Source organism: Acomys russatus, chromosome 5 (assembly GCF_903995435.1).
Source record: "Acomys russatus chromosome 5, mAcoRus1.1, whole genome shotgun sequence".
In the NCBI taxonomy this organism is placed as follows: Eukaryota; Metazoa; Chordata; class Mammalia; order Rodentia; family Muridae; genus Acomys; species Acomys russatus.
In genome coordinates, this window is record NC_067141.1 from 23,588,789 (window position 1) to 23,615,676 (window position 26,888).

Below are 26,888 nucleotides of genomic sequence, written 5' to 3' on the forward strand. Positions count from 1 at the left end.
TTGGAAAGAGAGCATGGAGTTCTCAGACCCTTGGGGGCTTAGTCTGAGTCTTGAAAGACAGGCACATAGCGGAGCTGATCCCTGGGATAAAAACAAGGCTGACGAGCTATTTGCAGAACTCAGCTTAGGATAGGTCAAAGTTAAGAGTGCTCAGATTCTTAAGTGGTGAGGTCAGACACCAGCAATTTTGTGATCCAGGCAGCCTTGAGGGTCCAGGCTGGCATCACTCTGTTATATAGAGGCATTAAAGCTTGATGTGGTGAGGTCAGCAGCCAAGACACACCTACCAGTGAAGATGTAAGTGCAAGACTCAAAAGACCTAAGAAGAAAGAGGTGGCGGCCTGCATGGAGGAAAGAGATTCAGGAAAGGTGCATCCTGGGAATCTGAGGATGGAAAGGGAAAAACCCAGAGGCAATTCTTAACACCAGGGAAGACAGAAAGCTGAGGCCACAGAAGACTCGGTGACTCAGCTAATATTCATTTCTACTTCCTCTAAACCACACCAAAAAAAAAAAAAAAAAAAAAAAAAGTGGCAGTAGAAGCACCAAAGAGGAGAGTTGCTGGTATAGGTAAGCAAACAAAGACATTAGAAGAACAGGCCAGAGAAAAATGGGCAAAGACAGAAAGAGACCCCAAAAGTTTAGGAAATTAGATGCAGATACACCAGCAGAGATGACCATAGAAAAGAGAGATAAAACCTAACCTCCCAGGCAGAGCCACCCTCAAACATGAGGTAGCTACCAGCACTGGAAGAACTTTGTACCATGCTGAGGGTGGGGCCACAAAGAGAAGGTGCCTACTGAAGCTCAGCCTGAGTGGCAAGCACTCCCTCAGCACCCCACCACACCATACCCCATCAATGAGCCCCACCCAACCAAGGATGAGAGGCTACCCTCTGGGGAAGTGGATCCTGTCAGGTCTGAGGACGCTAGGAGCAGCTGTGGGTGGAGCTGAACACTTGGAGGCTGAAAAGTCAACTCCTAGAATGCCCCACTGGGCTCCATTATTGTTTCAGAACAGAAATAAAACAGACGTGCTAGGTCTCCTGAGAGAAGGATATAGGTCATGCGCAGAAAATGAAGAGTTGAAACATCAGAATGTGAGCACATGACAGTAGACTACTTTCAAACTTTAGGGATGGCAGCGTAATTTCCAATCTAGGATCCTAAGTATAACCAAAGATTAAAATGTTTGCCAAAATGCATACTCAAAAAAATTTTTATCTGTCACATACTTTTTCTCAGAAAATTTCCTGGAGATGTGCTCCTGCAAAATGAGAAGGAAAACAGGCAAGAACACAAAAGCTGGGGGGGTGGCGGGGAAAATATAATACCTAAAAACTGGAGAGGAACTAGCCCTGATAGGGCTCCAGCAGAAAGCGCGGGGGGGGGGGGTGATGAGGGAGAGAGAGAGAGAGAGAGAGAGAGAGAGAGAGAGAGAGAGAGAGAGAGAGAGAGAGAGAGAGAGAGAGACTTTCTTTTTATAATTTCTTAATTCTTGCAGAAAGTTATAGAACAGATTAGTGGCAGATGTATTAAAACGGCTAGGGATGTGGTTCAGCAGTAGATCGCTTGCCTAATATGTACGAAGACCTGAGTTTGATCCCCAGCAATGAAAGAAATGAGCAAAGATTTTAAAATATTCTTTCTCTGGGGCTGGAAAGATGACTCAGGAGTTAAATGCATTTGCTGGTCTTGCAGAAGACCTGAGTTCAATTCCCAGAACCCACATCAGACAGTTCACAACTACCGTAACCCAACTTCAGGGGATCCAGCACCCTCTTCTGACCTCCATGGGCACTAGAACACACATGGCATATACACACAGATACATACACATACATAAAAATGAAGTTTTAAAGAATATTTTAGATTAATCAAAGGATAAGCAAAATGGCTTAGTAGGTAAAGGCACTTGCCACCAAACTCGCTGACCTAAATTTGATCTCTAGGAGCTACGTGCTGGAAAGAGAGAACCAACTCCCACAAGTGATGCACTGACCTCCGTGTATGTGTGTACGTGTGCATGCACACGCCCAAACAAAATGTTTTTGTAAAAAAGAAAGAAAAAAAAAAGTAAAAACTAAGACAAACCCAAAGGCAACCCTTAACTACAGAGAAAACAGAAAGCAGTTATCACAGAAGGACCCTGTGAACATAGTATTTACGTAGCGATCTTTTTTTTTTTAATATTTTATTTAGTTTTAATCTATGTGCATTGGTGTGAAAGTGTCAGATTTTGGAGTTACAGACAGCTGTGAGCTGCCATGTGGGTGCTGGGAATTGAACCCGGGTCCTTTGGAAGAGCAGGCAGTGCTCTTAACCACTGAGCCATCTCTCCAGCCCTACATAGCGATCTTTTAAAACTACATATGTCTTTAAAGTGTGAGTGCTAAATTCTTACCTAGCCTAGATAACTACACAGAAAGAATCCTGAGGAAGAAGTTATCGGACGAAACCTTAATGGTGCTTCTTCCATGTTACTCGCTAGATACTACAGAAGAACTGCAAAGGTCATAAACAAGTTCAAGAAATACGACAGGAAAACTAAGAAACAGCCAAGAAAAGTGAAGAATTCCCTCCAGCAACCGCTGGGGACTGGGGATGTAGCCTCCAGAGTGGGCTGTTAGGAGATGGAAGAGCTTCTGACAGGCTTGCTTAATGTTGGTGAGGATCTTCTGAACTGCAGGAAGGGAATGTGGGGCATCAGAAATTTGAGGATCTACTGGTGGCCTGGTGAGGAAGAAGGGCGAGCCAGGAAGATGGGCAGGAGATAAATGGCGAACCAGGCTGGAACACTGCACTACGTGCAGTCTTGGGGTCAGCTGGAACCTGGGTGGGAGGGATAAGACTGTGCTCATGTGGGATGGGGCAGTGGTAAGAGAGGGGAGCTCACCACCAGGTGGCTCCTCTTTTAACCAGGGGTAACAGAAGGACCCAGGTCCCTCCCTAGACCTCCAAATCTGAAGGTTGCTTTGGGTGGTCTCCAAGATTCCAAGATCTGGGCTGCTAATAGAGAATCTGAGGTCCAGGGGAACTGGGGCTTCCTGGGGCCTGTGAACTACACGCACCTTGTCAGCGTATCTCCCCTTACCACAGCCCTGGTATCCCGGGTGACGTCTTCCTCCTAACCCCAAGCACAGGAAGGGCGGGCTGGGAACTGTAGGATGGGCCTGAGTCTCTCATCAGCTGGAGGGGTCAGCCCAGGTCAGGTGGGCCCAGGGCCAACCAGAACCTTGTTTCTAGGTGGAGGCTTCACCACCCTTTGGCTCACTTTCCAAGGATTATAGACCTTCCTGGGGGCCCCACAACCTGTTTGCCCTCAGCCTTGGACCCCAAAGAGCACCCACATCAAACTCTGCCATAGCTTGGCAGAATAAGAACTCAGCGGGCCACGAGATGCTCCAATACTCTCTAGGAATGTGGCAGTCAGGGCTCTGTTGTCATAGGTCATAGGCACAGGGTAAATCTCAGAGTCTACCAGGTGTTTTTCCACCTGGAGCAGCTACGATGTCCTCCCTACAACTCAACCCCCACCCAGCCCACCAGCTTCTCCCAAGAGCAAGGAGAACCACTACTGGCCAAGGCTGGTATATGTAAAGCCACAGTGTCAGCGGCTTTCCAGAGTCCTTCAGCATCACTAGCCCTGCCTAGAGCCTGCTCGGCATCCCACAGTGCCCAGCATCAGGGAGAAGGCTCCTAGCAGCAAGGTAAATGGCCTGTCTTTGGCTGTGGGATGAGGTTGGGGTTATAGGGTAGAGCAGTCAATAGAGCAGTCAATATCCAAGGTGGCAAGAGGTTATGGCCAGAGTTGGGGCTTGGGACAATACTGTGATGTGGACCCTGATTTGAAGTGAGAATATAAGCGCCTGGAGAGGCAGGGGACAAATGGAGCCTGTCACCTACACTATGCCAGCGGCTTGGTTAGAGCCCTGTGGTGTTGGGGCCAAACCAGAGAACTTGGCTTTTTGCTTTGTACTGATGTGGTCCCAGGTCTCCCACTCCAGTGTGTCCCCAGTACAGATCTCTCTTATGGACAGACTGCTTAAGGAAAGACTGTCACCAGAAAGGGAAGGAGGTGGCAGCAATGACCACCACCTCCTCCAGAGATAGGACATTGGAGGCACCTCCTTCAGGGCCCTCAGAAGCTAGGAGGACTGAAGACAGCAGAGTCAGGTCATACCCAGTGATGCTTACCACTCAGAGGTTGGGGCAGGACTTAAGCTGAGGTCACCTAGACCCATGCTGATCTGATCAAGGGAGAGACTTGATCTGCAGGCCTGGGGCTAGGGTCCCATTACCTCACTAGGGTCCCTACAAAAGGTTACAGAAGCTGGGTGAGTATCCAGAGTCAGAGAGCAGGCTCACTCCCCTCACATCCAACACCTTTGGCACCCTATACCTGTCAGGTAAACAGGAGATGGACAGTCCCAAAGGCCTGAGCCTGAGCTGGGGATAGGCATGCCGCTGTAACCATGGCAGATGGCCTGAGGCAGAGGCGGGGGCGTGGGAAGCAGTGTAAGGTGGGCTGGCAGCAGGTAGTAAGCTGGACTTGTCTATTGCTAATGTCCATTCTGACAAGCCTGGGAACATGAGGAAGGGAACCTGCCAAGTATGTCCAGATGGGCTGGAGCACTGGGGCCTGGCTTGAAGCCCCAATGACTTCCTGCTGCTCCAACTCTTCTCACCCGCTTCCTGAACAGTCAGCCGGAGACCAGAGGCAGCCAAGGGCTAGCCTCACACACTCCGATCTGCTGTGTGAGAACCAGCACAGTGCCCCAGTAGGTGACCTCAGAGCCTTGTGTCTATATGGCAGGTCATGGAGGAAGAGTGCCCAGTGTCACAGTGAGGAGCCAGCCCAGACAGCAGAGCTGAGCACAGAGGGAGAAAATGATGGGGAGAGGGTGGCCAGTGGTGTGGTGGTGTGGCTAGTCTGAAGGGAAGGACCAATGCTGGCCATGGAGAGATGAAAGCCTGGAAAGCTGCTAGCCCTTTTGTTCCCAGTAATGGGCGGGGCCAGAAAAAGGGACCTGGAATGCCACGTTCCTTTATTCCTGTGATGCCTTCTAAGCCTTGAAGATCTGATTGGCCACTGCCAGCCCCACGGAAGTCCAACCTCAGGATACTTGTTTCTCCCTTAGGGTCTCCCAAAGTAGAGAGTAAGGGCTGAGCCTACCTATGAGATGACTGAAATTTTTGTCCCAAGACTGTAAGTGGAGATAGTGCACCCTGTGTTGAAAGGAATAAGGATGAGAGCTGAGAATTGAAGCACAAAAGTCAAGAGTAAATGGGGTGGGAAGCCTTATCCTGTCCCTAAGGAAGCAAAGTGGCCCCATGTTCCAGCCAGGCCTCTAAGCCAAACAGAGTACTGGCTCTGACCCAGCTGCCAGGAGGGAGTCAATATGGTGACAGAGTTAGGGGCATCCCAACCCGGTGTCCCCAGAAGTTTCAAGTGCCAGGAGAGACACAGGATTCTATTTTCCAGACCCAGGCACCCAGCCCCCACTTGCAGCCAGCCCTAGGCCTAGCCTCCAGCCTCAGGGGTCCTGACTTCAGAAAATCCTGTCTCAGGGTAGAAGCAGGAAGCAGGGGAGGGAGCTGGGCCCCATCCCGTTCTGCAGGCTGGGCTGGGGGCTGCCTGCCCACCTGGGTCAGCCACAGCTGCAGCTCGGATGACTGACTGGCTGAGTCATGGGGCCCCTTCAATCTCCAGGCTGGGATAGAGGCTGAACAGCAGTGAGGCAGGATGTTCAGGCCCCAGGAGGGCAGGCAAGGCTTTGAGGGCCTGGGACACCAGCTGGATAGGCTCACCTTTACCTCAGAGCTTCCTGCCCAGCTCCCTGCTGCCAACGTGGCATCTGCCTTCCAGAAGCAGCTCCCAGCTCCCTGGCTTCTAGCACATAGGCACACTCAGCTCCACACTCAGAACCTGTGCCCCGATGCCATGAGCACACCCACAAGGTGTGTGCATACACAGTGTACGTGGGTGGGCCAGACTCTTCAGTCAGTCAGCTTACTAAATTCTAGATCATTCTAGCCTATGGTAACCATGATTCCTGCATCTTAGTTAAGAGCCTACTGTGAGCCAGGCATGGATAAAGCAAGAAGCTTGCTTCTGCTTGTCTGTCCCGGAGAGACAGAAAACCAGGGTCAGCACAAAAGCCCTGAGCTCTCAGTGGTAGCCTGAAGGAAAGCCATCCAGCGTATACAGGTTTGAAGGGATGTGGAAAAGGAAAGGAAACCTGTGAGAGACACTGAATCCTTAGGGGAAGGAGGTGGCTGCTTATAGTTCAGCAGGTACAGAGGCCTGGAGGGTCCCAGAAGGCCAGGAGGCCTAGGGCTGGCAGACACCAGCTGATTGGGGTCAGTCAGACGTCACTCTAGAGTAAGACTTTTTAGAGGCCTGGAGGCCAACAGTGGGGGAAGAGTTCAGAGCTCCTAAGATAGCATGGCTATACCCATCTCTACAGCGTGCCAATAAGGCTGAGGCAGAGTTCAGGTTTTTCTCAGGCAGGCGGGTAAAGGAGGGCCCAGGTTGGAAGCCTTGGAGACTCCTAACTACTTCGAGGAGAAGGCCAAGATCTGGGTGGGTTTGGGTGGGCCATGAGAGAGAGGAGGTATCCTCTAAAGACCCCAGATTCGAAGTGGAGGAGGCTACAGGAAAAGAAGCCAGCAAATAATCAGGAAAGAATAGTCCATAAGGAGCCAGCAGCTGGGAATCAGGAAGCTGTGCCCAGGAGGCATGTCCTGGGGAGACCAGCTTCTAAGTGGAAAACCTGCAACAGGAGCAGATGCTTAGGAGCCACTGAAGGGTGAGGGGCAGGACCACTGGGGGTACCACCTTGCTCTTGACAGTAGCATGCCATCCCCCAGAACAAGGGTCTAGCCCAGGCGTGCTCTAGGCACAGGGCATTCCTGAACTAGGGTTGTTCCCTAGGTCCCCTTGTCCAGCATCAGGGCCCAGATGGAAGCACTGCAGGTCCCTTCAGGGAGGCCCACTGCCATGTGCAGCCACCCCAAGAAGCAAGTGCCCTTGACATGTTCTAACCGGTGGCCTCAAAGCCGGAGTTGAGCAAAAACAAGCAAGTGGACCGCCACACCTGGATCATATTACTGCTGATGTCAAAACTGCCAAGGAGGGCTACAGTGTCTCATGCCGGAGCTAGGGAGGGTAAACACCCTGTCGCTAGCCAGACACCTGGTAGAGCAGGCCCCAGGGAGGAGCAGGGGGGCAGCGCTGGGTGTCTTATATTCTATGGAATGGGTTACTGTAGAGTGTGTAGGTCCACACAGATCTACGTGAAAGCCCACGCCCATGAAAGCCAGCACACAAAGTGATACAGAGAGACAAGAGGGACCAGGTTCTCGGTGCCCCTGATTGTGTCTGGAACAGGGCAAGGAAGGAAGCCATTGCCTGTCAAACTGAGTAGACACAGATGCTAATGTTTCTGTAGGGCACGCATGGCTGTTGCAAGGGTCCATCTCAAGGACAGTCCTGGGCTGGGTAAGGAGACCATACACCAAGGCTATAGGTGCAGCTGCTATTGGGGCCAGGGAAGTGCTCTTATACTAAAAGGCCTGGGAGCCACAGTGCTCAGACCAGGAGAGAGGCAGTGTTAAGGGGGTCCCAACCTGTATCCTGAGAGGTCCCTGAGAGACACAAGGGACCAGGGAAAATCTGGGATGGAAGTAAAAGCTGGATGGCATTCGAAAATGTTCAAGAAAGAAGCATCTGGAAGGACCTAGGATGAGCCAAGTCACAGAATGTCCCCACAGAAAATAAGCTCCCAGCAGTACCCAGAGTCTACCCAGGCAAGGCAGGTCCTGGTCAGTGTGGCAACAGGGAAGGACACAGGCCATAGTCAGAGGCCCAGTGAGATTGCTCACTGGGAGGCAAAGGCGGGAGGGAGAGAAGAGGCAAGAACCAAAGGGTTAAATCTCTTTCCCTTACCTGGCTACTGGGGGATGGTAGAAATGCCTGCCTTGTGAACAGAATAGCTGGGGGGGGGGGGGTTGTGTGTGTCTGTGTGTCTGTGTGTGTGTGTGTGTGTGTGTATGTGTCTGTGTGTGTGTCTGTGTCTGTGTGTGTGTATGTGTCTGTGTGTGTGTGTTTGTGTGTGTGTCTGTGTGTATGTGTCTGTGTGTGTGTGTGTGTGTGTGTGTGTGTCTGTGTCTGTGTGTGTGTATGTGTCTGTGTGTGTGTGTTTGTGTGTGTGTGTGTCTGTGTATATGTGTCTGTGTGTGTGTGTTTGTGTGTGTGTGTCTGTATGTGTGTGTGTCTGTCTGTGTGTATGTGTGTGTCTGTGTGTATGTGAAGTACTAGGCTGAGAACAGCTCATCAGTGTTCACATTGACTGGGAGGTCCCAGAGTGGCAAGCAGAAGTGGACACAAACAAAGGGCAAACAGAAAAAGCTCCAAGTCTAGTGGGGAGGGGGCTGGGGATATGGAAAGGGAGGTGAGGTACCTGTAACAGCAGCCACAGACCGGCCTGTGTTTGTTTGGGCACAGGGTGTGGTACAGGCCCAAGTGGGCATGCCTGCGCCCCATGTAGACCCCATCCACCTGCCACCATTGCCCACCTAATTTGACCGAAGGCTCTGGCCTCTGGTATGACGCATTCTGTCTGGAGCTCTCAAGCTTCCAGGACTCCATCAGAAGAGAATCTAATGCTAGGTGGGGGCCTGTGCCTGCTGCCAGCACAAACAAGGCCTCTCAGCTTCCAGAGCCCTTTTCCAGCCTGTCTATATGATTGTCCAGCCTGAGCAGCTGCTGCAGCATCTGCCTACAGCGGGACTGAACAGACAGGGCAGCAGCTTCCTCAGCACCCTGCCTGGAGCTGCCCCTGCAAGCAGGCTGGCATGAGCTGGCCAGTCTTTTGAAGAAGGTGGAGTCCCCATTCTGAGCCTAGGTTTCTCCAACCTCCACTACCTGCCAGGTAGGTATGGGCAGCTTCTCAGCCTCATCACGCTAAGGTCCCTCCTGAGGCAGGCAGGCAGAGGTTCATAGTATTGTCAGAAGCTACGGGGTATAGGGCTGAACCTGCCACTACTCTGCTCCAGGACCTTTGTCCCTGAAACTGACATCAGCTCACACAGAACAGGGAAACTATGGGGTGGACAATTCCAAGAAACAGGGGTACCTAGGAGGGGAGAAATGACCTAGTGTCCTGTACCTCAGGGTCACACAGTGCTCTCACATGGGATTGTGTGGGAGAGGTGACAAGGTCTCCCAGCTCAGGCTAGGGAGCCAAGAGCAAAGTCAATAGGGTTGCCTGGGAGGGAGGTGTTGCTCCCGTCATCCTGTCATCCTGTCATCCCGGCTGGATTCCACCACAGAATTACCACCATCTGCAGCTCCCTGGAGGACACTCCCGGCATCCCATATAGAAGCCCCAGGGATTAACACTATTTGGAAGCCAAGTATGTGGTCACAGGCCTGAGCGCCTAGCACTTGGGAGGCTGAGGCAGGAGGATCATAAGTGTCAGGCTGATTTGGTCTCTATAGTGAAACCTAGGAAAGGGAGGGAGCTGATTACAGTGAACCCTAGAAAAACAAACACACAAGGAGCTTGGTATGAAGAAAGACACCACTACTCTTTGTCAACCACTACAGGTAAACCTGCATCAACCCCACACATATTAAAGATTTAAAGATGAAACACAAACCTAAAAAGCACCAAAAAAATTCACTTTGGGCTGAGGAAGAGTGACCCAAGCACACACTGACTTGGAAACCATGAAGGAAAAAAAAAAAATGCATGGAGCTTCAATTCGGAAAAGCAATGATTGCCATGAATGTAGTCACAAAGCGAACAGCATGCAAGAAAAAACACTTGTGATCTACATGTCAAAAGAGAAGCCTTCATATACAAAGAGTCTTTACAAATCAATGAACATGAAAGGACTTGCTGGCAGTTGTTAACCCCACTGGCCTTTGCCAAGTGCCTTCTGGGGAGCAAGGCTTTTGGGGGGCTTCTATCCCCTCATCCAGGAGAACGGAGATTGCTTTATTCACTCAGTAACTATACTAGACAGCAAGTTTACTGAGCACCTACTGTGTGTCAGATACTGAAAGACTGTCAGGGATTCGACAGGAATGACACACTCAGGACCTGACCTCAGGAGTCTTAAGCTCGAAGAAGAGACAATAAAACAAGTAAATTAATAAACTCAGGGGGTTCATGGAAGGGCAGTGGTTACAGAGCATGCTGAGAGAAATGAGGTAAGTGGAAGCTTCCACTAGAGTGGTGGGCAATTGAGCTGAAAGTAGTGGAGAGTGGGTTTTCCAAGTAGAACAGCCCGTAAGTGCAAAGGCCTTCAGGTAAAATGGAGAAGGATGTGTGCATGGTCTGTGTGAGAAGGGGTTGGGGAGGGGCAGCAGAGGGAGAGATGCCATCCATTGGTGTAGTGGAAAAGCTGAGGGAAGAAGACATAGGTCTGAGCACAAAGGTCGGTCGATGCTGCCCAGAGCAAAGCAAGGAACAGGAGTGCAGGCACCTGGGTCAGAGGTGAAACAGCAGGCCTGGGCCAGGCCCCGTCTGCAGAGGTTTAGAGGGCTGGATCTGTATGAATACTTATGTGGGTTTTGTGTGTGTGTGTGTGTGTGTGTGTGTGTGTGTGTGTGTGTGTGTGTGTGTGTGTGTGTGTGTGTGTGTGTGTGTGTGAATAGAGGTGGGAGGCTAAGACTGGATTAGAGAGGCAGACATGAGGAAACAGTTGTAGGGAACCAGGTAAAAAGCCTTATGCACCGCAGGAGCTATTCAGATCTTGATGGCCGAGCATCTACAGAGTCCATATGACATGAGCGAAACATCTAAGACAGGCATCCCAAGTGATGCTCTTGAAGAGTGACTGGGTGCCTGCCACGTGCCAGGCTTGGGATGCTCTTTTTATAGTGCCAGGTCCGAGCTGATGTGCTTGGTGAACCCACATGTCTGGTGTTTCTGGTGATCAGAAATATTCATTTGTTGGCATAAATAACTTATCTGGTGTGCTGGAGGATGTCAGGTATTTGTCTGCATAAACAAGACAAGGAGTAGGCCCTTTCCAAGCCCTTCTATGGGGTGTTTGAAGTGAGGACTTCTGATGCTACTTCCTGAGAGGGGTGTGAGCTTGTTTGTGTTTTTTGAAAGGACCGTCACCTATAAACCCACTGGAGCCCCCAGTGCCCAGTAAGCGCCCCTCTTGCTGCCCCCCAACTTCTGCTCTATCTCTTCCCTCCCCCACAGTACCCTAGGCAGGCTTCCTTCCTTCTGTGAAAAGTAGAACCACACTTAGCCTAGACAGTTTAAAGAGGTGCCTCTCAGATGATGGTGTCAGGGTGCTAGGGAGAGATGGAGTGGAGAAGTGGTGAACAGGGAGCCTAGGGTAGGGCTGGGGATCCTTAGGGCCTGCCAGGCAGTGGACTACCCAGGCCTTGTTGCCTGATCCATAGATACAGAACTGGAGGCCAATGAGAACCCAGAGTCAACTGTCCCCAGGTCCTTGTGCACTCTGCCTTCTGTCTACAACCCACTGGCCGACTCTCTACAGGCCCTTCTATTGCCAGGTTAGCATCTGATGGTTCTTCATTGGATATCAAACATTTTTAATATGGCCTCTGAAAGTAACCTATGCATGTCCTAAGAGGCACCAAAAGCCATCCTCTCGTGACCCTACAGAGGGCCCTGAGCTGACTGAAAAAGATCCCTAGCTTGAATGTATCCCAGGACCCTACACCCTAAGCCTAAGTCCTGGTGTCCCCCACCCAAGGCTAAGCTGGGTTTTGGGGGTACTGACCAAGGATCAAGGCTGAGCAAGTTCTGAAAAAAAAAGATCTAAATAGAGACTCTTCAAGATTTTCCTTTGAAAACAAACTCATAACCACATCAAACGGGAATCTCTGTCGCCTTGAGTCTGATCGCCAGCCACTGCAGGCTCTCTAGCTAGCTGTTGTTCTAATTGCTTTTTTTCTCTTCCAAGGCCCACAGAAGTCATCTATGGTTTTTATGTTGGTGAGCAGAGACAGGGCACAACAAGGCTTTTGTCTGCCTTGCCCTGTTAATCACGATCAAATTGCAAATAGTGATGAGATCTTAGATCTCCAAAACTGATCTGTCCCAGTGGCTCTTGGAGAACACCGGCCCAGAGCCCAGAGCAGGCACTCCCTTCCCTGAAGGTGGTGGCACCTCTCTGGGCACCTGCCTGTTGTGACATGGCTCCCTGCCTCCACCTAGTCAGCACTGGGCAGAGAGTACTCACCAGCTCTCTGGCCATGCATTCAAAATGCCAGAGGGAGAAAGTAGAGCCAGGCAGCTTCAAGAACAATTGCTGAAGTGTTGTGTTTGGAGCTGAGTTCTGGGCTGAGGAGCCATGGTACATCAGGCCAGGATCCTCCCTGAAGTGGCCCAGCACAACTGGACACAAGCTTGGCCAGGAACCGGCTCTCATGTGTTGCTCTGGGAGCCTAAGCCAGAAAGGAGGCAGAGCCCAGAAGAGCAAGCTAAGACCACCCGGTGCCCTGCCTTCACAGCAAGAGGCACGGCCTTGGCAGGCAAGCTCCCCAGGGTTCCTTGTACAACACATCCAATGAACAGCAACATGGTTTGCTTCCCCAGCCAGGAAGGAAAACAGAGGCAACTAGGAGCAGGCACGGCCAGGTCTTCGCAGAGAGCAGTTCCTCCACCTCACAGGGCAACCCCTGAAACCCAAGATGTGCTGGGCAGATTAGCTGGCAAGCACCATGCCCAGTCACCAAGATCCAGGCAAGAACATAAGTCAAGAACATGACATCCCACTGGCTGACTCCCCACAGGCCCTTCTATTCCCAGGATGGCATCTGATGGCTCTTTATTGGATATCAAACATTTTTTTTTAATATGGTCTCTGAAAGTAACCTATGAATGTCCCCCAAGATACCAAAGGCTATCCTCTCATGACCCTACAGAGGGTTCTGGGCTGACAAGGATCCCCAGCTTGAATGCCTCCTAGACCTTGAACCCCAAACCCAAGCCCTGGTGTTTCCTCCCTGGGCCATGCTAGCTAATGCAATCTGTTTGAACAAGGCCAGGAAAGTGCCAGAACTCAGCGGCAAGTTGTTGCTCCTCACCATAATGGCCAAGGCAAGCAAAGGGATCCTATTCTGGGTAGCTGGACAATCTAGGAGGATCCTGTGGTGGCCAAAAAAATGTACGGGATCTCACACACAGCCACAAAGTTGGAGGAGCTGGTGCATTTAGATGACCTTTTTGTACTATGCCTTCACAGTCCTGTTCTCCCTCAAACAAGGTGACAGCAGCACAGTGAGTCCCCAGACTCTGGACCCTCCTAGGACTCTAGCCTATATCCTGCCACTAGCAGCTTGGCCAATAGGACACTTTGGACCCAAACAGGTTCCTCAAAAATCCAAACAGACACAAGCAGCAGCCATGGGGGTCATTGTGAGCTTGGGAGCTGTCCAGAGAAGCTTCAAGGATACCCTTGAGAGGTACACAGGGGGCGGGGCCTGGTGACAGCTGTCCCTCAGGAGGTTTCAAACAGCCCTGGCCTCACCCCCAAGAACTCTCTTTAAGGACTCTACCCATTAGCAAATGTGAGGTTCCACGGGTGTTCAATTGTGGGTTAGTAGACATTCATGAAGCCATCCATCTCCCATAAGCCAATGGTGCTTTTCCCCTGCCTTTTGAAATTGACTATGTGTGTTTAAAGCTGCATGAAAGCCAGACCAAGTCTAGCCTCAGACAACCCTCCTTTGATGCAGGGCTCCCAGTGGCCTTGGACAGGGCATGAACCCTGGCTTCACCTGTCAAAGACAAGCTGTCTTCCGCTTCCACCTGCTTAAGCCCTGAGGCTCAGTTTCCCTGTGTGAGCCCTCAAGCCTGAATAATTCCATCTAGCCCTTTCCAAATACAAACAAGTATTAGGACAGAGGGACCAGGAGCCTGACTGGGACACAGACTTCACATCCAGGAAGATGAGAGCCAACCCCTGCCCCTTGTCCTCAGGGCCTGAATCACCCAGGTTTTGAGGCCAGTGGTCAGCGGTTGGCTGAGTCATCACATGGTTTTCCCTAAAGCAGCTTTGCAGGTCTGACCATATGAGGCCATCTGTCAGGACCTCTGGCTCCATCCCTATATCACTGGTGTTCCTTTTACTCTAGGTCCCAATGTGGGGATGAGGGAGAGTTGACCAATAGAGGACACTGAGGGAACTACCCCATGTATTCAGCAGCTAAAGTCCCCTCACTCACTGCCAACCTCTGCTCTATCGCTTAGGCTGGATAGGTTCATGTGCACCCCCCACATTCACCCTCCTACCCCTGACACTGAGTCCCCATGCTTCTTAGAGAGCTATGCTGGGGGCTCTGGCCTCCCTAGACAGGACCTCTCTTCTTCTAGAGGAAAAAATGAAGTCAGTGGCTGACCATTTCAGGCCCCCAGGGCTGAGCTCCAGCCCCTCGCACAATGGCTCCTTCTTTCTAAGGAGTTCTCCAATGGTTCCTCATTGTCTCTTACAAGTGAGGCAAGTGTGGCCTCTGTCAAGTACCTACTCTGCACTCTGTCTATCCCAGGCTTAGCCCTGCCTCTACCTCTCCTCCAGTTTCTTAGTTACCTGCCTAATCCTTGGAGGGCAAAAAAGAAGCCCTTTACAGGCATGGGGTAGGGACCACATGGTCAAGAAATCAACCCAGTCACTGCCCTGACCTATGGGGACTTAGAAAGGTGGTGGCATCCTAAATTAGTAGCTGTTGAGTTACCTTTGAGGATGGGCACTGTTCCATGGCCCACCCAGCTCCTGCCTGCTCAGCCCTCAGCTCTCCTAATTCCTCTCTCTAGGGGCCAGCCCCTCCCATATAGACCCCTGTGTGTAGAGCTCCAACCCCCTCCAACCTGAGCAGACATAGCCCTTGGCCTCTAAGGTCCCACCCATTGTGTACCCTCCTCCCCCTCTCCATTTGGCCACAGGAAGCCAGAGACTGTTCTAGAAGCTCCAGAAGGCTTATCCAGAGTCTCAAAGACCAAAATGCCTGGGAGGAGGCTAAGGGGTGACTCCCAGCCACTAGGTCTATCTAGAGAGAGGAGATAATTACTAAGCACCCCCAGGTTTAGGCATGTATGGACACACACAGGAGCTCAGTAATATGTGATACCCCAGTAAGCACATATAGACATGCACTCAAGAGTGAGCAAGGGCCTCTTGGGCCTGGTGCACATATCAACTCAACATATCGATTCAACTCACAGCTCTAAGTCGTGTGCCGTGCTTTCTCTTTCAGACTTTGCATGCCCAGGCCCTAAGGTGTCCCTAACACCATGTTCCTCTCTGCTTCTGTCCCCACAGGTGACACAACTGGACCAGAGATTGGTGATCATCACAGACATGCTCCACCAGCTGCTGTCCCTAAGCCAAGGTGGTCCAACCTGCGCCAGCAGGCCACAGGTGGTGGCCAACGATGAAGGTGGCTCCATCAACCCTGAGCTCTTCCTGCCCAGCAACAGCCTGCCCACCTACGAACAGCTGACCGTGCCCCAGACGGGCCCTGATGAGGGCTCCTGAAGGAGCTCAGAAGGGGGGTCCAGGGTGTAACCCCAAAAGGAGCACCCACCTGGTTCTCACCCCCTTGAAGGCCTGATATGTCAGCCTATCTCTCCAAGGCCCCAAAACCCATGGACCAAGCCACTAGCCTGAACCTGGAGCTCAGCAAGACCCCCTCTGCCCAGCCAGTGGGTACAAGAATTTGGCTGGGCGTGGGGTTCATCTCAGGCCAGAATTGTCACCCTTATCATCAAGATGGTGATATTGCTCGCCTGATGCCTGGGGCACAAGGATGGGGAGCATCTGTATAGATCAGGGTACAACTCAGGCAGAAGGAGGCCCATCTAGGTGACCCCAAATCGCTTCCTACAGGGAGATAGGAAGAATCTGTCAGGGTCTGGGATCCCCGCCCTCAGCCTTGAATCCAAGGCCCAGCAGGGAGCAGGAGGGTGCACCGTAACTACAGGCTACAGGCCAGTAGGGGCTCGGCAGGCCGGAGCCTGACTCCCTCACTCTCTAGTGATATTGACCACATGGCCAGGATACCAGAGGGGTTTCCAGCTTCTCCCCAAAGGATATCCCAGGCAGGAGAGTGTCCACTGTCCACCCTAGCCAGCTGTGGACTGACAGCTTCTCCCCCAGAGTGGTGAGCAGGGCCCTCAAGCCCTATATGAGCCCCACATGCAGCCTGCTTTCTCCTGCTCCTCCTTGCCGGGTCAGAGGTGCTGGTCAGGGCTCAGACTCCAGCCTCATTGTGCCACGCCCCTCAGCCAGCAACTGAGCCACCACAGCCAGGTTGGGGGCATCAAGGTTTCTCCCAGGATTGGTTCCTTGGGCATCGCACCTCACAGAAATCAGGATAATTTCTGGTGATTCAGAATCTGTGTTTTAATGAATTTCGTAGTATGGTCTTGATTGAGAGGCTTTTCCAAATAAACTTGGGACATCCCAGGTTGATCTTGGCGCAATGCTTGCTTCAGGGAGTGTCTGGGCGGTCTTTGGAATAACTTGGTGCTCAACTTCTACTCTCTGCCTACTCGACCTTCCAGTCTGCTGCTGGTCCCTACGACAGCCTCGCTGTCTCTATGGACTGGACCCTGCAGTTCCCTGGCAACCCAGGTACCCAGGTAGCCATGAAGTGAACACAATTTGTTAGTTCATGCAGAGCTCATAGGGACCATAAGACATGTCAAAAGTTGAACCAATCTGGGGCCTCCACTCCAGGTATTCCCGTCCACTCATTGTGATCGAGATGTAGTTACCACCTGCTTCCCAGAAGACCCTAAGCCCTAGCAGTAGCTGAGCCTGGGTCAGGGCCTGGCTTAGCTGGACCACACTGATATCTGCCCAGGAAGTCATCCTCAGACATGTGTCAGGGCCTCTCATCTCTTCTTCCCAGCCAGGGTGGCTTTCACTGGTGACCCAGGTGGCCATTCAAGAGTGGATCTTTGCCAGGACCAGCTCCCCAAGGCCCTAAGAATTTGACTTTTGAAATGAAAGTGTACAAATAAGTGCTGGGGTTCCCTGGGCTGGCTCCCCTTATAGCCTCTGTTTCCCTGTTGGGATTATCATGTTCCTCTGGCTGGAGGCCTGTTCCAAAGTGAGTACCACCCTGCCCACTGGCCCTGTGCCTGTCACTCTTTGCAATCCATCCACTGTGAATGGAAAGAGTGCCCTGGGAACAGGGACTTGCCCAGCCAGTGATCACTCTCTCTACTGATTCCACTCTGTCCCCATCCTGTCCTCCTGCCAGAGCCCACCCCATATGCCAGGCCAGGGGCATCTTAGCTCTGAAGGATGAGAGGGTCCCTGGGCCTTTGGAGGCAGCATGTAAGAAAGCAGTGGAATCAAAGAGCCAAGTGTAGGGATGCAGCTGGAGGCCCCTCTAGGAGGGCAAAGCCCCCAAATCCCTCTTACACTGAACCTCTTGGGGGTCTGAATGTCCTAGATGCTCCCACCACAAGGTCTTGGTGTCTGGCCCAAGGAGCGCTAGCCAGCCTTGGGAGGGAAGGGTGGAAGGGCAGCTGAGGCCTCAAGCTTCCCGGCCTCACACACCTCCCCCTCAAGGGGGGTTCTGCAGCAACAATTGCTGGAAGGCAGAAGCTGTTGTTTCCTTGTTGGGTAAATATTTGTGGAAGCCCAGGCTGCGCTGGCTGTAGCCAGGGCCCTCAACATTGCCCAGGCAGGCTACAGCCCATTGGGAGCTCAGGGCCCTCCATCTGGGCTGGACACAGTCCCTGCACCCTACTGGCCTCAGTGCCGTACAGTGGACTTTGTAGAGTGGCCAAGTACTGTTCTCCCACAAGGACCATTGCAGCCCTCTCGGGTGTGAAATGCAATTTACCTGAAATAAAGCCCAATTATGGAATTACCTAATTAAAGCTGGGGAGAAGGCTGGGCCTGGCAGGCCGGACACTCAATGCCCGCCCGATGCCCACCGTCTGAAGGAACAGATGGTGCCCTGGCCTGCCGAGCTGGCCACATTCCTTCACTCTGTCCCCCTATAAGTGACCTAGACAGCACACGACCATCTGGTGTGTGACACGTCCTGCAGGCCCCGGACAATGGCCCAGCAGACCTCTCCATGAGAGGGCCGTCGCCTGGGCAACGGTGGCATGTTGCGGGAAGGCCCATTCGCAGCCCCTCCCGCGGCCCTTTCTTCGGGCCCTTTGTGGGCCTCGCCTCGGCTCTCTAGCGGCTGGGCTGACAATACCCATGAGTATTTGTCCCCAGAACTGAGCCTTTGTCCCCTTATCGAGGCCCTGGTGTCCAGTGGGTGCTAGGAGCATTTGCTAGAAGACCAGCAGGGCTCCTGTTTCGTGGGATCGCCTCTGCCACTGCCCTTGCTTCCTTTCCTGGCTGTGGCCCTTGAGCACTGGGCTTGGCCCTGCCCAAACCTAACTTCTCGCATCTTTGAGCCAGCATACAGAGAGGAGAGAGCCCTGCTACCCAGCTGTGGTCTTTCACCAGTGACCTGCCCTTTCTCTGTGACATAGACAGTAAAAATGTCCTTTAACAAAGGCCTGATGGAGATGAGATACCTAAGCCAGAAGCGAGGTGCAACATATACTTGAGGCAGGTGGAGAAATCCCCTAGGTGGATGAGGTTGGCTCTTCCACCCTCCTGCGCTCCTGCCTGGCCTTCTAGCTCTAGGCCCTTTTCCCAGGTCTTCCGTTATCCAGCCACGCCCCCTTTCTGGCCACACACCCCTCAGCATCAAGCCCCACCTCTTCTCAGCCCTGCCTTCTCAGAGCAGAGCAATCTCCTAAAAGAAGCAAAGCAGCGGGCTAACCCCTCCCACAGGCACCCTGACCCATATAACCAACCCACTGTGCCTGGAATCTCAGCACCCATGTTTACCTGAATCCTCCTCCCCTACACACACACACACTCTCTCTCTCTGTCTCTCTCTCTGTCTCTCTGTCTCTCTCTCTGTCTCCCTCTCTCTCTCCGTCTCTCTCTCTGTCTCTCTCTCTGTTTTTCTCTCTCTGGTGTGCTCTGGTCTCTCGTCTTCTTTCCTCTCTCTCTCAGTCTCTCTTCTCTCTCGCTCTCTCTCTCTCTCTCCCTCTCTCTCTCTCCCTCTCCTCTCTAGTCTCGTCTCACTCTCGTCTCTCCTCTCTCCTCTCCTCTCTCTCTCTCTCTGTCTGTCTTAGGACTTCCCGGGCTCAAGCGGACTATTTAAGAGTCACCGGATAAAATAAAGGCAACCCACTGGCCACAGAGACCGTGTGGACCCAGCAGCAGAGCTGCACCTGTGCGCTGAAGATGATCACTAGCCAGGGACCAACAGGAGCCTCCCATCCCAGCAGGGTAGAGGTGGCTAGGACCCCTCCCCACTCTTCCGGCATCTCCCAGCTGGCATCCCCTATATAACAGAGGTGGGACGTCCCTCCGTGGATTTCAGAGCCCCCAATTCTGAGATTCCTCCTAGTTTAGCAAAAGCCACCTTCCAGCATTAGGGTGCCCTTCTAAGGTCTCCCTCTGGATGGTCAAGGGGCTCTCCCTCCCCATACTCAGCTCCCCCCCCCCCCCGCCTCTTCCTTCTCTTCCTATGTCTGTACGCTTGAGGTCTAGGTGACCCAGGCCAATGCCCTCCCACTTGGTGCCCACATTTTGTCCCTCAGGCCCTCCCACTTGGGGCTACAGGGCCTAGGCTGTGCTTAGAGCAGTCAGACCTGACCAGACAGACCCAGTTTCCCACTGACCTCAGTATGCTGGACTAATGCTGCCCAGCACAGGGCCGGTAGACAAGCAGAGGAGGGGCTATTTGGGTAGCATAGGAGCTCACCAGCCTCTTCTCACTCCCTGGTCAGCAATGCCTTCTCCCCACCCCACCCCAGCCCCCAGGCCTCCTGAGTGCAGGTTGGGTAAGAGTTTCTTGGTATTGGCCAAGACCACTTCCCTAAGAATGGTTTTCTCTTAATGGAGGGTCCAGAAAAGGTGAGGGGATCCTACTGACCCTCTCCCTAGCCTCTGGGAACAGGTTCCCTCCCACTAAGGTGCAAATTCTGGCTGAGTATAGGAGGTGAAGTCCGCTAGAATGCAAGATCCCTTTCTCTCTTGGCCAGTCCTTCTGTGGCCTGTGAGTTTGGTTCTGTTACCCCTGGCCTTCCTCTCAATGTCCCCGTGAGGCACTCCAAGGTGCCATGGAACAGCCAGGGTTCTCCTTGCACCTTGCATCTCCACCCCCTCCTGCAGTCTCATGACACATAAGGGAGCCATCTCCACCACTCTTCAGACCCCCCCTCCAATCCCCAGGGGTTCTATGGCACCCGAGAAGACAGCCCCAGTCACCTGCTTCCAGGCCCGGGTTTGCACCCAATCCAGGCCACAAGGCTGATGCTCCATTGCTTCTCAATGTGAGCCAAAATGTAGGTAGGGGGGCAGTCATCAAAACATACTGGGGACCGTAGTGACCCTCGGACTCTTACCACCCTCCCAGCCCCTGTGGCCCTACTCCAGTCACACACCCCACAGCCTCATCTTCCTGACAAGCCTTAACAGTTAGTAGCAATCTGGTGGGGGGGGGGGGGTCATCCGGGTGAGAAGGAAGCATCTGAAGAGGCCTATAACCAAGGGCCTCTCCACCTGGGACATGAGGAAATCGAGGCCCAGGGTGGGGGCCAGAGAGCTCAGCACCTCTATGTGTAAGAGCATGGCAGACACCGGCCTCTTGTTTTACGCCCATAATCATCTGTGCTGCTGCCCGCTGCTGTGGGGCAGAGAGGCAATCTTTTGCAGTGGTCTCTATCCATGACTGCAGACTTAAAGCTGAGAATGAGAGACACTGAAGACATTCTGTGCCAAGTTCTTTTCCCCCTTCCCTGACCCCAAAGAAAATCACCAGGCATGAAGCTATTAAAGAGAGTCCTTAAGAATGTAGTAAAGATGCCGAAGCACTTCGCAGGTCATGGCTTGGTGTGGGGCAATGGGGAAGGACTCAGTTTTTCTTTAAGGGGTTAGCATCGAGAGTTTGCCCAGGTTCCAATGAGTATATATGGGCAACACAAATTGCACTTGGTGGTGTTTTGTTTTGTTTTGTTTGGGGGAGGGGGGGCGTGTTTGTGCAAGGGTGGGAAGGTGGCCCTGAGAAGATGGGACGTATGACAAGGTGCACTGTCTGTAATTCCCAAATAATTAATAAAAATAGGTTGGGGGCACTAAAGAGCCATGGCAGGGAAGTTAGATTCTGGGCCTAGAAGCCACAGGCCAGACAGCCCTTCAGGACATGCCCACTGCTTCCAGGAAGGTTTCCATAGCACCTGCCACATAGAAGGCCACTTGGATTCTCAAAATGCCACTTGTATACTGACAGCTAATGAGACTCCCCCCCAAACCCCATAAAATTCTTTCTGGTTGTTTCTTGAGACTTTATCCAGCCGGAGCCAGGTGTGGTGGCCGCATGCCTTTAATCCCAGCATTCAGAAGGCAGAACCAGGTGGATCACTGTGAGTTCAAGGCCAACCTGGTCTACAAAAGCGAGTCCAGGGCAGTCAAGGCTACACAGGGAGACCCTGTCTCAAAAAAAAAAAAAAGAAAAAAAAGACTTTATATCCAGCCGCTTGTGATGGCACACACCTTTAATCCAGCACTCAGAAGACAGAGGCAAGTGGATTGTTGTGAGTTCAAGGCCAGCCTGATCTACAAAGTGAGTCTGGGACAGCCAAAGCTACACAGAGAAACCCTGTCTCGAAAAACCAAAAGAAAAAAAAAAAGACCTTATCCTTTCCTAACACAGAACCCACAGACACACAGAGACAGAGAAGGGGGCAGGCAGAACAGACAGAAGCAGCAGGCTTTGAGTTCCATGTGAGATGGCATACTTTTTGGTGGAATAGGCAGACTGAGCCTCATCCAGTGGCAGCTGAGGATTCTAGGAAAGTATGGAAGCCATGGCTATGCTAAAACATCTTGTGTGCCTGCCCAGGTACCCTGAGGGGTCAGAGGATCTGCCAGGAAGGCCTAGTGTAGGCACATGAGGAACCTACATCCTAACCTACAGTTCCCAAGGAGGCCTGGCTTGGAAGACTCAATTAAAACTGGAAGTGATCAGCCAGTTTTGGGATAAGGAAGTTTATATTAGGGAGGAGGGTCCTCCAAGGCGTGAGGGTGCTGTGGGCCCCAGCAGAGGCCTAGGAGCCAGCCTGTCCTGGGGATGCCTATAGCCCCTCCCCAAGAGAGTCTTCTTTAATAGGGAACTATCAGGACAGTGACCAGTCAAAGGACTTAGAGGCCAGAGAGTGAGGTCAATTATCAACCTGGGTGTGCTCCTAGCCAGGCTAGCTCTGCCGTGAGGGGCCTAAGATCCTGTGTTGTGGCACCCATGGCTAGGTCGATTCTTCTCCAGCCCTCCAGCTTGTCATCTTATGGCCCAGGCAGGCCTGCACCACCTTCCAGACCTTCCACAGCTGAGACTCAGTGCTGATGGGCTTACAGGAGGCACCTCTGAGCTTCTCCTGGATCATGAATGTCTTTTTGTTGTTTTCAGGAACAAGGTCTCGCTCTGTAAGCCCAGGCAGACCTAGAATTTGCCATCTCCTGCTTCAGCCTCCCTAGTGCTTGAACCGTAAGCCTGGTCTTTCAGGAGCTTAAATTTCTGCCCTATGAACTTGGCCAGATATCTGAGCGTTATGCTCTCTCCCCTCCATCCTGTGGAATAAAATTATGTAAGGCTATGTATGCTAGAACATTCTACAGTGTCCTAGAATCTGACGACTGAGAGACTACTGAGCATAATTGGGGCCTAGTTGCCTAGAAAACAACTTCCGAGCTTTTGGAACGCCCTACCTACCGTAAGGCTCACCTATTCTTCGGTTCTAGAATGTTCTAAATGACTCCTGAGTCCCCCTCCAGAGGTTCGCTTCTTTCTTTCAAGGTACAAGCAGATAAAAGTTTACTGTGTATTTCTCAACACACCCGGAATCCAAAGATGAGGAGGGATGCCTTTCTGTTCTCCAGCCCACCTTCCCCAGTGGGTATGCCTGCACCAGCAACACCCAGCACCGACATGTCTATCCCTGTGCACCCGCCTCTGTGTACCTTCCTTCCTCACAATGTGGAACTTCCTAGGCAACTGTGCTCAGTTGTCCTAGGGAGGCCTAGTCATTTATTCCTCAGGCATGCCTGTAATGGGTGGGGCTGGAGACCACACTCAGCCTTAACCCAAGGCAACAACCTCTATGTCCCTGAGCTGTGACTGAGTGGGAAAAGACTGAGTGCCCCGTCTGGCCTGGCCTGGCCTGATCCTGCGGAGCCACTTAGGAGAGTTGGATTAGAAGAGTCAAATAAGTGAGTGATTCAGCTCCAAACACCCAGAAAACAGTGGGTGGAGGAGTGGAGGAGCCAGGACAGGTGCAGCCAGGAAGTGAGAAGGAGGGCAGTTGTGGTGAAGGGCTTTGAGCTTATAAAGCGTTTGCCACACATTCCCACGTTCCCAGTCTCCACAACTCTCACTGGATACTGCTGTGTTCACTGTCCATTCATTAGGTAGAGCAAGGCCTGTCCAAGGACTAGATGCAAACGGAACACCTGGCAGAGCTCCCCTAGATCCCTGTAGCCCATTCTAGAATCTCTGCCCTCTACCAGGATGGATGTCTGGGAGTAACTGGTGAAGTAGGTGGCATTCATATGTTGATAGCCTGGCGGTTACAGGACACAGGAGTCTGCCTATACACACACACACACACACACACACACACACACACACACACACACACAACCACACACACACAGTGTCCCTCACTGCTCTGAAAGCTGGCAGGCTATGTCTGCTACCTGAAGTCATCTCTCTGCATAACAAAACAGCTCACCAACCCACACAACACCTCTCACCTCAGGGGGCTGCCCCAAAGTCAGCTGACTCTTCAGGGGTGCACATGCATATCTGTGCAATAAAAAAACAGGGGTTCTTAAGTTAATCTGCTTGGCTTATTTAGCACAGAGTTCAGGAAAAAGTCCTAGGAGACTTGAGGAAGCCATAGCTCCCTCCTCTACACCACCCCCAAACACCAAAAGTTCCCCCCAAAGTGCTCAGAGAAGGCAGCCCTCTAGAGCTGGAGTTGCAGAAGGACCAGTAGACACCAGCCCCATCCCCTATCCCCAGATGCACATCCCCCTACCCTACCCTCAGCCAACCAGCCTGGGAACTGTCCTCAAAGTGTTCTGCAAGTCCTGTGTCCCTGAATGCATCCAGGGGCTTCAGTTATGCAGCACCCAGCTGGCCGGGCTTCCAGAGAGCTCTGCCAAGGCCTGGCACCCTTGCCCCTAGTAGTCTCTCTCACTGCCAGGAGCAGGGAGGCCTCAGGTCAGCAGCAGTCTGCTTTCCTGCCACACTCGGGCCCTGTTCCCCAGGGAGCCAGCCTCGTGTGCCATGAAGGTCCCGGGCCTCCAGAATCCACCTGCAGCCATACTCGCTCTAGGAAACTGAATCCCCAGCAGCAGATGACAGCCGAGGGTGGCAGGGCAGAATGCCCACTCAGCCTCCACAGGAGCCAGCCTGCCAACATGGCAACTGCTTCCCCCACCTAGGCCCAGTACCATCAAAGCCTAATGAAATCCTCGGGGCGGGGCATTGGGGGGGGGCGCACACCAAGAACAGAGGGGTAGGATGTACTTCAAAACAACAGGGGGCATGAACCCCACAGACATGGAGCCCAGAGCATGATTAGGGATTTCCCTGCCCCCTACCCCCTACCCCCTACCTCCTGCCCCCTGCCCCCTACCCCCTACTCCCTGCCCCCTGCCCCCTGCCCCCTGCCCCCTGCCTCCTGCCCTGTGCTATGATCTGGAATTAAGGCTGGGCCTTTATCCACCTACCCAATCCCTCTGGAACAGAGCTAGAGAGTGCCACTCTTTCCAGTGCTCCCTAAATGAGCAGATGAACGGAGACCTAGTCTAAAGGCCATTTATGAGACGGGCAGGAAGCCGGAAGCTGGCATGCACAGGAGATGAACACCGGCTGAAGCCATTGAAGCATCGCCCACCAGCTGAGGTAGGTCCGAATGCTGCAACCAGGTCCCATACCCAGTGCTCTTTGCCTATTACCTGCTGGCCTGCCCCTCTAGCCAGGACTCCACCCCAAAGTTCCAGTCTCCCAGGCAGCCTCTCCTTCTGAGGCTAGGGCCACTGCAGTGGCTGCCTCTTCACTCACCTCCTCTGCAAGGCTGATCATCCTGAAAAGAGAGCCCTGTGGGTGAGAGGTAAGAAGCAGGGACTAGAAATCATAACAGGAAGAGCACGTCAAGACCCAGCACCCTGATCTCTACCCACTGCAGCCCTCAACTTCCCCCAATGCCAAACTGGCTCTTCCTCCCTTCTCTGTTTGCCAAACTCCTGAGCAGTCTACTAAACTGAACACAAAGCCTTCCAAAGTGTGTCCAGATTCTCTGGCTTTCAGTAGATATTGTCCCCTACAGATGAGGTAGGGTCCTCAAAGTATATTATACAGGGGACAGTTGACCAAAAAAAGAACCCATGGAGATTAAGGAATGCTGATCTGCAGAAAGCCAGCCCAAGAATTCCTGGGGACAGCTACCAGGGAGCTATGATCACTCACCACCTCCCTGTTTGTTGGGGGCCTGAGGCCTGGACCCTCAGTGGGGAGGCTCCTGGTATGGATAAAGAGGCACCGGCTTTCCCTGTTCTCCACCAACCCTCTGCTACACACAGTAAAGCCACCTATGCCCCACTAATATAGGATCCCCCCAAACCAAATGCGCCCAGGACCCTTGTTACACAAACTTCACACCCAGCAGTCACCTGGCTCACTATTATTTTGTGTGTCATTATTCAGATGTAAGTTCACACACATGCTCTGGGGGCACAGTATGTGTGCACGTGTGTGGCAGCCAGAGGTCAATCTTGAGTGCCATTTTTTAGTCTCTGTCTACTTTGTTGTTGTGGTGGTGGTGGTGGTGGTGGTTTTGTTTTGTTTTATTTGTTTTGTTTTGTTTTGAGACAAGGTCTCACACGACCCCAGAGCTTGCCTAGCAGGATAGGCTAGGGATTAAAGTCAGGTCTTCGTGTTCTCGAGGCAAGCGCTTCAGCACCTGACCTATCTCCCCAGACCTTTATCATCATCATCTTTATTAGTTACTCTATTACAAGGCTATGTCCGCGCAAGTATATAATATATCCCGAGTTACTCTTCGCCCCCCCCCCCCCGCCTCTCCCACTCCCGTACTCCGCCATCCTCCCTTCTTGCCTCCCTCTCATTGTTCCCCCCAGTTTCTAGTTCTATTTTCCTACCATCAGTGCACACATGGCTTTATGTTATCTCTAAAGTCTGGGGCCCACAAAGGGCACTTGCAATATTTGTCTTTCTAGGACTAACACAACTCTCCTGCTAAATCCATTTTCCTTCTAATCACCTCACTTCATTCTTTTCTGTGACTGGAAAAAAAAAAAATCCCATTGTGTGTATAAACCACATTCTCTTTACCCAGTCGCCTTTTCTTGCATACCGAGGCTGCCTCTATAACTCAGCCATTGTGCATAGTGCTGTGATGAGCAGCGACGTGCAGGTATCTATGTGATGTGTTGACTTAGAGGCCTTTGGGTAAATAGCCAGAAGTGTACAGCTGGGTCATATGGAAGACCCATTGTTAGCTTTTTTACAAACCTTCATACTGATTTCCAGAGTGGCTGGACAAGTTTCGTCCCTGTCAGCACTGTACCGTACAAGGGAACTAACTCTTTTTTTTTTTTTTTTTTTTCACAGCCCGGCTGGCCTTTGCTGTTGCTCTTGATGGCTGCCATTCAGGCTGGGGTGAGCTGGAATCCCAATATAGCTGGAGTGTGTCCACATGCAGGACACCCCAGGGAGTCACTCATCATGTGCAATCCACCTTGTCTTTCATTGGCCTAAAGCTGCCAGG

At 52.3% G+C, this 26,888-nt stretch overlaps 1 protein-coding gene across 7 annotated transcripts in view; it reads left to right on the top strand.

Annotated features, from left to right (window-relative positions):
* The window catches only part of Kcnq1 (potassium voltage-gated channel subfamily Q member 1), a 332,780-nt gene that overhangs the window by 283,099 nt on the left and 22,793 nt on the right, over positions 1-26,888 (top strand). For 3 of the 7 annotated variants that reach the window (XM_051145711.1, XM_051145713.1, XM_051145718.1), the window contains one exon: positions 15,319-16,077. The exons of 3 other annotated variants lie outside the window; for them this stretch is intronic. In XM_051145711.1, the coding sequence (XP_051001668.1) occupies positions 15,319-15,534 (216 nt within the window). In that variant the 3' untranslated portion in view covers positions 15,535-16,077. Of the gene's footprint in view, positions 1-15,318; positions 16,078-26,888 lie in introns of those variants that run through there. One more of the 7 variants, XM_051145715.1, reaches the window with a different exon arrangement.